General features: G+C 44.7%; 1 protein-coding gene across 1 annotated transcript; it reads left to right on the forward strand.

The window, feature by feature from the left end:
* The first annotated feature begins 3,343 nt into the window (after window positions 1–3,343).
* LOC135564978 (C-type mannose receptor 2-like) lies at window positions 3,344–6,657 on the forward strand. Its single transcript, XM_065011056.1, has 9 exons — window positions 3,344–3,379; window positions 3,890–4,058; window positions 4,160–4,302; window positions 4,551–4,665; window positions 4,932–5,098; window positions 5,367–5,475; window positions 5,699–5,937; window positions 6,090–6,255; window positions 6,437–6,657. Exons 1-9 carry the CDS (start codon window positions 3,344–3,346, stop codon window positions 6,640–6,642), a joined length of 1,350 nt encoding a protein of 449 aa, XP_064867128.1. The 3' UTR covers window positions 6,643–6,657.
* The last annotated feature ends 3,913 nt before the right edge of the window (window positions 6,658–10,570 follow it).

Here is a 10,570-nt window from a genome sequence, read left to right on the forward strand (position 1 = left end):
AGCAAGCAATGCAGGTGTAGAAGCACGGTGGCTAGGAAAAACTCCCTAGAAAGGCCAAAACCTAGGAAGAAACCTAGAGAGGAACCAGGCAAGGAGGGGTGGCCAGTCCTCTTCTGGCTATGCCGGGTGGAGATTATAACAGAACATGACCAATATGTTCAAATGTTCATAAATGACCAGCATGGTCAAATAATAATAATCACGGTAGTTGTTGAGGGTGCAACAAGTCAGCACCTCAGGGGTAAATGTCAGTTGGCTTTTCATAGCCGATCATTAAGAGTATCTCTACCGCTCCTGCTGTCTCTAGAGAGTTGAAAACAGCAGGTCTGGGACAGGTAGCATGTCCGGTGAACAGGTCAGGGTTCCATAGCCGCAGGCAGAACAGTTGAAACTGGAGCAGCAACGCGGCCGGGTGGACTGGGGACAGCAAGGAGTCATCATGCCAGGTAGTCCTGAGGCACGGTCCTAGGGCTCAGGTCCTCCGAGAGAGAGATAAAAAGAGAGAATTAGAGAGAGCATACTTAAATTCACACAGGACACCGGATAAGACAGGAGAAGTTATCCAGATATAACAGACTGACCCTAGCCCCCCTGACACATAAACTACGTCAGCATAAATATTGGAGGCTGAGACAGGAGGGGTCAAGAGACACTGTGGCCCCATCCGATGACCCCCCCCTTGACAGGGCCAAACAGGCAGGATATAACCCCACCCACTTTGCCAAAGCACAGCCCCCACACCACTAGAGGGATATCTTCTACCACCAACTTACCTGAGATAAGGCAGAGTATAGCCCACAAAGATCTCCGCCACGGCACAACCCAAGAGGGTGTGCCAACCCAGACAGGAAGACCACGTCAGTGACTCAACCCACTCAAGTGACGCACCCCTCCTAGGGACGGCATGGAAGAGCACCAGTAAGCCAGTGATGCAGAGAATCCCAGTGGAAAGAGGGGAACCGGCCAGGCAGAGACAGCAAAGGCGGTTCGTTGCTCCAGAGCCTTTCCGTTCACCTTCACACTCCTGGGCCAGACTACACTCAATCATATGACCTGCTAAAGAGATGAGTCTTCAGTAAAGACTTAAAGGTTGAGACTGAGTCTGCGTCTCTCACATGGGTAGGCAGACCATTCCATATAAATGGAGCTCTATAGGAGAAAGCCCTGCCTCCAGCTGTTTGCTTACAAATTCTAGGGACAATTAGGAGGCCTGCGTCTTGTGACCGTAGCGTACGTGGTAAGTATGTACCGGCAGGACCTAATCGGAAAGATAGGTAGGAGCAAGCCCATGTAATGCTTTGTAGATTAGCAGTAAAACCTTGAAATCAGCCCTTGCCTTAACAGGAAGCCAGTGTAGGGAGGCTAGCACTGGAGTAATATGATCCATTTTTTGGGTTCTAGTCAGGATTCTAGCAGCCGTATTTAGCAATAACTGAAGTTGATTTAGTGCTTTATCCGGGTAGCCGGAAAGTAGATCATTGCAGTAGACTAACCTAGAAGTAACAAAATCATGGATTAATTTTTCTGCATAATTTTTGGACAGAAAGTTTCTGATTTTTGCAATGTTACGTAGATGGAAAAAAGCTGTCCTCGAAACAGTCGTCAAAAGAGAGATCAGGGTCCAGAGTAACGCAGAGGTCCTTCACAGTTTTATTTGAGACAACTGTACAACCATCAAGATTAATTGTCGGATTCAACAGAAGATCTCTTTGTTTCTTGGGACCTAGAACAAGCATCTCTGTTTTGTCAGTGTTTAAAAGTAGAAAGTTTGCAGCCATCCACTTCCTTATGTCTGAAACACAGGCTTCTAGCAAGGGCAATTTTGGGGTTTCACCATGTTTCATTGAAATGTACAGCTGTGTGTTATCCGCATAGCAGTGAAAGTTACATTATGTTTTCGAATGGCATCCCCAAGAGGTAAAATATATAGTGAAAACAATAGTGGTCCTAAAACGGAACATTGAGGAACACCGAACACTGAAAACCAGGCCAGAACTTGTCCGTGTAGACCAATTTGGGTTTCCAATCTCTCCAAAAGAGTGTGGTGATCGATGGTATCAAAAGCAGCACTAAGGTCTAGGAGCACGAGGACAGATGCAAAGCCTCGGTCTGACGCCATTAAAAGGTAATTTACCACCTTCACAAGTGCAGTCTCAGTGCTATGATGGGGTCTAAAACCAGACTGAAGCATTTCATATACATTGTTTGTCTTCAGGAAGGCAGTGAGTTGCTGTGCAACAGCTTTTTCTAATATTTTAGAGAGGAATGGAAGGTTTGGCTTTTTCAAGAGAGGCTTTATTACTGCCACTTTTAGCGAGTTTGGTACACATCCGGTGGATAGAGAGCCGTTTATTATGTTCAACATAGGAGGGCCAAGCACAGGAAGCAGCTCTTTCAGTAGTTTAGTTGGAATAGGGTCCAGTATGCAGCTTGAAGGTTTAGAGGCCATGATTATTTTCATCATTGTGTCAAGAGATATAGTACTAAAACACTTGAGTGTCTCTCTTGATCCTAGGTCCTGGCAGAGTTGTGCAGACTCAGGACAACTGAGCTTTGGAGGAATACGCAGATTTAAAGAGGAGTCTGTAATTTGCTTTCTAATGATCATTATCTTTTCCTCAAAGAACCTCATGAATGTATTACTGCTGAAGTGAAAGCCATCCTCTCTTGGGGAATGCTGCTAGTTTCTTATGACAAATGTTTTTAGTTTTTAGGGGTGCAACTGCATCTAGGGTATTACGCAAGGTTAAATTGAGTTCCTCAGTTAGGTGGTTAACTGATTTTTGCCCTCTGACGTCCTTGGGTAGGCAGAGGGAGTCTGGAAGGGCATCAAGGAATCTTTGGGTTGTCTGAGAATTTATAGCATGACTTTTGATGCTCCTTGGTTGGGGTCTGAGCAGATTATTTTTTGTGATTGCAAACATAATACAATGGTGGTCTGATAGTCCAGGATTATGAGGAAAAACATTAAGATCCACAACATTTATTCCATGGGACAAAACTAGGTCAGTGAGTAGGTCCAGAGACATGTTGGACAAAACCCACTTAGTCGATGATGGTTCCGAAAGCCTTTTGGAGTGGATCTGTGGACTTTTCCATGTGAATATTAAAATCACCAAAATTAGAATATTATCTGCTATGACTACAAGGTCCAATAGGAATTCAGGGAACTCAGTGAGGAATGCTGTATAAGGCCCAGGAGGCCTGTGAACAGTATCTATAAAATGTGATTGAGTAGGCTGCATAGATTTCATGACTAGAAGCTCAAAAGATGAAAACGTCTTTTTTTTTGTAAATTTAAATTTGCTATCGTAAATGTTAGCAACACCTCCGCCTTTGCGGAATGCATGGGGGATATGGTCACTCGTGTAACCAGGAGGTGAGTAGTTAATTGACTATAACTGCCTTTGAATTGAGGGCTCTAACATTAAGTAGCCCTATTTTGAGATGTGAGGTATCACGATCTCTTTCAATAATGGCAGGAATTGAGGTTTTTATCCTAGTGAGATTGCTAAGGCGAACACCGCCATGTTTAGTTTTGCCCAACCTAGGTCGAGGCACAGACACGAGGCACCCTTCATAAAGTAACACATCCACTGTTGAGAAGGAGGCCTTCCTAGTGCACAAGGTGTGCTACATAACCTTTATAACCCTTCATAAAAAAAGTTGTAACCCTTTTATAACTACTGCATGTTCATGACGAACGTGACAAAATTAAACATCCACATGGGCACTTTCATATCTCTACATATGGTACCAACCACCACATGGATGGACATGAGCTGTTTTATCCAAGCCAATAGTCTATGCTGTACTGTACATCGCTGCATGTCACTGGAGGTCAAATGTGCATGACTAGAGGTCACGTGTGTTTTCTCCTCGCCTGCAGATGACCAAGGTAGAGGGGGACCACTGGTGGGTGGGGCTTCATACGTATGAGAACGATGGCCGTTTCCACTGGTCAGACCACTCTGTGCTCAACTATGTGTCCTGGGCACTCGGCAGGCCACACCCACTCAGCCGCGACCGCAAGTGTGTCCACATGTCAGTCAGCAAAGGTGAGGATTCTGGGATACTTGTGCAGTTTGTCCTGTAAATAGCATATTTTGTGATTTAAAAAATAATAATAATTCATCTTTCATTCTTAAACGTTCTACAGCGGAGTGGGCAGATCAGAAATGCCACTCAGACCTGCCCTACGTCTGTAAGAGAGTGAATGTCACAGGCACCATCCCACCCACACCCTCCACCCCCCTGCCCCCCATGGGCTGCCCCAATGGCTGGAGCCCCTTCCTGCACAAGGTAGGGCTCCTGGGTTATGTCGTTTCTACTGTGCTGATAAAGATGTGACAGTTATATGAATGTGACATTACTGTGTTATGTTTTGATTTGATCTTCCGTTTTAGACTCTCAGTTGTTATCAGATCTCACGTTAGATCTAAAACAGACCTCTCACCTGAGGTACTGGTTTCTCCTGGGTTATGTTACATGTGAGAGCATGGTGGTCCTTCCTGACCTGACCTCTGACCTTCCTGTTTGTGTGTGTGTAGTGTTATAAGGTGTTTGGTCATGAGGAGAACCAGAAGGCCATATGGTCAGGAGCCAGGCTCATGTGTGAGTTTCAAGGAGGAGCCTTGGCTGTGGTGCCCAATCACGTGGAGCAAGGTAGTTTTATACTCAACTGACGCACGCACACACACACTCACACACGCACACACAAACAAACACACGCGCGCCAGAGCAAACACACACATACACCATCAATAACATCAGTGGTTTCCAAACTATCGGGCGTTCGGGGCGGGGGGGTGTCATGTCAGTTATTGCAGACCTTAGAGAGCTTTTTATAACTTTTATAACTTGTCCAGTTCTCCAGTGATGAAAAATGTTTGGGAAGCACTGAATCACATCATGCATGCTGTCTCCCACAGCCTTTGTCACAACTCTGTTGTCCAATGTGAGTTTTGACCTGTGGTTGGGGTTGACGTCTGACTCTAAAGGCCACTTCCAGTGGGCTCGTCCTGGACTCCTCAGCTACACCAACTGGGCCTCTGGAGAACCCCTGGACAACAGTGGACCACTCCACAACAAGACTCCGGTACATACCACCCTGGTCTAATCTTTTCTCTCCACAACAAGACTCCGGTACATACCACCCTGGTCTAATCTTTTTCTATATTAATCCAGTCTTTGGTGGCATCCCAAATGGCACCCTATTCCCTACATAGTGCACTACTTCAGAACTAGGGTTCTAGTCAAAAGTAGTTCATTATATATGGAATATGATGCCATTTGGGACACATATTTGGTCCGTGGGTCCAGGATTTGTCATGTCCATTGTTGATGACATCATTGTCACCTAACAGGGGAACTGTGTGGTGATGATCCATGGGAACCCAACAAAAAATACGGGCATGTGGGCATCCCGGGCCTGTAAGATGGAGAACCATGGCTACATCTGCCAGAAGAAACAAGGTACAGGAGATGTCACAACTCCAAACAGCACAGCCACTTGCAATTCAACAGTGCATAACATAACTAACCAGTGTGAATTATGTAACAGACAAACATTCCTGTGTGAATCTGTTACATAGTACTGCACCTACTGAAACACATACCTGATATATTAAACAGTTGTGTTTATATCAGTCAGCAGAAACAGTTACCTTTATATACTGATTTAACTTTGTCTCCTTAGACCCAGCTCTGCCCCCTGGCGCTGCCCTCCTGCCCTCCTCCCTGTCCGGAGCCCTGGACCTGGGTGGGGTGTCGTACCGCATAGTGAAGAAGCGCCTGGACTGGATGGGGGCGCTGCATGTGTGCGAGTCTCTGAACGGGACGTTGGCTTCAGTGAGAGACTCCTACCAACAGGCTTACCTCACCCTGCTGATGAACAGCCTACACCTCCCAGCATGGATAGGCCTTTACAACTATGGGGTGAGGCCCTGTATCACGACAAATCAATATTACATTGATATAATCAGATCTTCAAAGGTTGATTTAACTAGATTGATCAATGAGGTAAGAATATTATTGACCAATTTGGGGTCAGAATATTATGATTAACTCCTCCTCTGTTCCAAACTCAGGGACGGAGCTTCAGCTGGTTGGGCGAGGAGGACCTGATTTACACTGCCTGGCGGGATGGGGAGCCTAATACACTGTCTGGATGTGGTCACATGACCACGGTGGGGCAGTGGACTATGACCCCCTGTGAAGCTAAACTGGACGCTGCCATCTGTCAGATTAATACAGGTGTGTGTGTGTCTGTGTGCATACATGTCTGTGTGCATGTTTGTGTGTGTGTGCCTTATCAATAGGGTAATACAGTATATGAACATGTGTGTAAGTTAAATAGTGTGTGTAAGCCCTGTCCTCTCTCTCTCTCTCTTTCCCTCTCTCTCTCTTTCTCTCTTTCTCTCTCTCTCTCCACCAGAGGAGGCTGTGGTGCACAAGTGGAGTTTCCCAGGACAGTGCCCTCACTCTCTGGGCGACTGGGCCTGGGTGCCTTTCAGGAACCACTGCTACTCCTTCAACCTGCAGAACCTCCGGCTGCAGACCGACGCCCACTCCTCCTGCAGGAAGGGTAAGGAGGACACTCTGTCAACTGCCAATGCCCTTAGTCAGCCAGACACTCCTTAGTCTTTTTACATGCACATCGGCTATGTCCCAAATGGTACCCATTTCCCTATGTAGTACACTACTTTTAACCAGTGCCCTGTAGAGAATAGGATGCCATTTTGGACGCACACCAGTGGATTCGCGACGCGGTTTTAGTAACTAGGAACGCTATTTCTTGTCCTGGAATCCCGCTTAACTGACAGGTTAAAGCCTCCTTGAAAGAGTCGCTAACCTAGCTAAACTGCTAGCCATCAAGCTAACAAAGTTAGTCCCAGATTAGTTTCCCAATGGAGCCCTCCTTGTCTGGAGAAGTAAATTAATGGTTCCAGCCCTGTAGGAGCTCTATCTACTACGCTTTTTTTTGGGGACAAACCGGATCACTCAGAGTTCCAATGCGGCAATTGTTTGCTGCCGAGGATTAAAGGCTTGAGGTGGCTTCCTTGATTATGCAGGTCACCAGCCTACGTAAAAAACTAGGGAAAACGCAGTGTGAAATGTTTTCCTTACCTACGCCGATGGCTGGACGGCGTTTCACGCTTGTTGGATGCATCTCAGCCTTGTCGTTTGTCGTTATCCGACTGGCCGGTGTTGCCAGGAGTTCGTTCACCAGGGGAGCCATCTCTTGCCACGCTTTCCCCATCTGATAGCGGAGTCGAAGGAGCACAGCAAGAGGAGCATGGCAATCAACGATGGTCGCATGTCTTGAGCTGTGGAAGCCGAAGAGGGCGGCCTCCCGCAAAGCAGTCCTCCCGCAATGCTCTCCCAACGAGAGGCCCGAAGCGAATTCAAAATAACAAATAGTTTTGCCGCCTCATCTCCTGCACCTTTGTTGCTGGGGGTACCTGTGTCTGCGGCCACTATGCCTACTCCTACTCCTTCCTCTATGATTTTGAAGTTGACGTCGGCAACCTTCTGTCGGCAACCTACCAGGGTAGAATGAAATCAGCAACATGTGCTTGAAAGCAATATTCAGACCCATCGCATGTAGTGATCACAATATAGTAGCCATATCTAGGAAATACAAAGTTCCAAAGGCTGGGCCTAATATAGTGTAGGAGAGGTCATAGTGACCTTATGTTGTTGATGTAAATAATATTTGTTGGTCCATGGTGTGTAATGAGGAGCGAACAGACATCACACTTGACACATTTATGATTTTGCTTATCCCAGTTTCCAATAAGCATGTACCCATTGAGAAAATTACTGTAAAAACTGTTAAATCCCCGTGGATTGATGAGGATTTGAAAAATGGTATGGTTGAGAGGGATGAGGCAAAAGGAATGGCAAATAAGTCTGGCTGTACAAACGATTGGCAATTGAGAAATCATGTGACTAAACTGAATAAAAAGAAGAAGAAACTACGCTATGAAACAAAGATAAATTACATAAAGAATTATACTAAATTGCTTTGGAGCACTTTCAAGGAAATTTTGGGAAAAAAGGACTCAGCTCTGTCATTTATTGAATCAGATGGCTCATTCGTCACAAAACCAACTGACATTGTCAACTACTTTAATGATTTTTTAATTGGCAAGATTAGCAAACTTAGGCATGACATGCCAGCAACAAACGATGACACTACACATCCAAGTATATCTGACCAAATTATGAAAGACAAGAATTGTTCTTTTGAATTCCTTAAAGTGAGTGTGGAAGAGGTGAAAAAATATTGTTGTCTATCAGCAATGACAAGCCACCAGGGTCTGACAACTTGGATGGATAATTACTGAGGATAATAACGTACGATATTGCCACTCCTATTTGCCATATCTTCAATTTAAGCCTACTAGAAAGTGTGTGCCCTCAGGTCTGGAGAGAAGCAGTCATTCCGCTACCCAAGAATAATAAAGCCCCTTTTACTGGCTCAAATAGCCAACCAATCAGCCTGTTACCAACCCTTAGTAACGTTTTGGAAAAAAATGTGTTTGACCAGATACAATGCTATTTTACAGTAAACAAACTGACAACAGACTTTCAGCACGCATATAGGGAAGGACATTCAACATGCACAGCACTTACACAAATGACTGATGATTGGCTGAGAGAAATTGATGATAAAAAGATTGTAGGGGCTGTTTTGCTGGACTTCAGTGCGGCTTTTGGCATTATTGATCATAGTCTGCTGCTGGAAAAACATGTGTTATAGCTTTCCAACCCCTGCTATAATGTGGATAAAGAGTTACCTGTCTAACAGAATTTAGAGGGTGTTCTATAATGGAAGCCTCTCCAACATAATCCAGGTAGAATCAGGAATTCCCCAGGGTAGCTGTCTAGGCCCCTTACTTTTTTCAATCTTTACTAACAACATGCCACTGGCTTTGAGTAAAGCTACTATAGCGACTGAAATGACTGCAACACTTAACAAAGAGCTGCAGTTAGTTTCAGAATGGGTGGCAAGGAATAAGTTAGTCCTAAATATTAAAAAACTAAAGGCATTGTATTTGGGACAAATCATTCACTAAACCCTAAACCTCAACTAAATATTGTAATAAATAATGTGGAAATTGAGCAAGTTGAGGTCACTAAACTGCTTTGAGCAACCCTGGATTGTAAACTGTCATGGTCAAAACGTAATGATAAACTGTAGCTAAGATGGGGAGAAGGCTGTCCATAATAAAGCGTTGCTCTGTCTTCTTAACACCACTATCAACACGGCAGGTCCGACAGGCCCTGGTTTTGTTGCACCTGGACTACTGTTCAGTCGTGTGGTCAGGTGCCACAAAGAGGGACTTGGGAAAATTGCAATTGACTCAGAACAGGGCAGCACAGCTGGCCCTTGGATGTACACAGAGAGCAAACATTAATAATCAATCTCTCCTGGCTCAAAGTGAGATTGACTTCATCACTAGTTGTATTTGTGAGAGGTATTGACATGTTGAAAGCACCGAGCTGTCTGTTTAAACAACTAGCACACAGCTCAGACTTATTTTTTCAATCTTTTTCAAGAGAGGCTTTATTACTGCCACTTTTAGTGAGTTTGGTACACATCCGTTGGATAGAGAGCCGTTTATTATGTTCAACATAGGAGGGCCAAGCACAGGAAGCAGCTCCTTCAGTAGTTTAGTTGGAATAGGGTCCAGTATGCAGCTTGAAGGTTTAGAGGCCATGATTATTTTCATCATTGTGTCAAGAGATATAGTACTGAAACACTTGTCTCTCTTGATCCTAGGTCCTGGCAGAGTTGTGCAGACTCAGGACAACTGAGCTTTGGAGGAATACGCAGATTTAAAGAGGAGTCCGTAATTTGCTTTCTAATGATCATGATCTTTTCCTCAAAGAAGTTCATGAATTTTTTACTGCTGAAGTGAAAGCCATCCTCTCTTGGGGAATGCTGCTTTTTAGTTAGCTTTGCGACAGTATCAAAAATACATTTTGGATTGTTCTTATTTTCCTCAATTAAGTTGGAAAAATAGGATGATCGAGCAGCAGTGAGGGCTCTTCGACACTGCACGGTACTGTCTTTCCAAGCTAGTCGGAAGACTTCCAGTTTGGTGTGGCGCCATTTCCGTTCCAATTTTCTGGAAGCTTGCTTCAGAGCTCGGGTATTTTCTGTATTGCAGGGAGCTAGTTTCTTATGACAAATGTTTTTAGTTTTTAGGGGTGCAACTGCATCTAGGGTATTGCACAAGGTTAAATTGAGTTTCTCAGTTGGGTGGTTAACTGATTTTTGTCCTCTGACATCCTTGGGTAGGCAGAGGGAGTCTGGAAGGGCATCAAGTAATCTTTGGGTTGTCTGAGAATTTAAAGCACACCTTTTGATGCTCCTTGGTTGGGGTCTGAGCAGATTATTTGTTGCGATTGCAAATGTAATAAAATGGTGGTCCGATAGTCCAGGATTATGAGGAAGATTATTAAGATCCACAACATTTATTCCATGGGACAAAACTAGGTCCAGAGTATGACTGTGACAGTGAGTAGGTCCATAGACATGTTGGACAAAACCCACTGA

Source organism: Oncorhynchus nerka, linkage group LG26 (assembly GCF_034236695.1).
Source record: "Oncorhynchus nerka isolate Pitt River linkage group LG26, Oner_Uvic_2.0, whole genome shotgun sequence".
In the NCBI taxonomy this organism is placed as follows: domain Eukaryota; kingdom Metazoa; phylum Chordata; class Actinopteri; order Salmoniformes; family Salmonidae; genus Oncorhynchus; species Oncorhynchus nerka.

Excerpts from the sequence above, each read along its gene's own strand:
- LOC135564978 (XM_065011056.1), top strand. The coding sequence starts at position 3,344 with ATGCATGGGGGATATGGTCACTCGTGTAACCAGGAG. Across the intron at positions 4,303-4,550 it reads GGAGCCCCTTCCTGCACAAG|TGTTATAAGGTGTTTGGTCA; the intron begins GTAGGGCTCCTG and ends GTGTGTGTGTAG. Across the intron at positions 5,938-6,089 it reads TAGGCCTTTACAACTATGGG|GGACGGAGCTTCAGCTGGTT; the intron begins GTGAGGCCCTGT and ends TTCCAAACTCAG.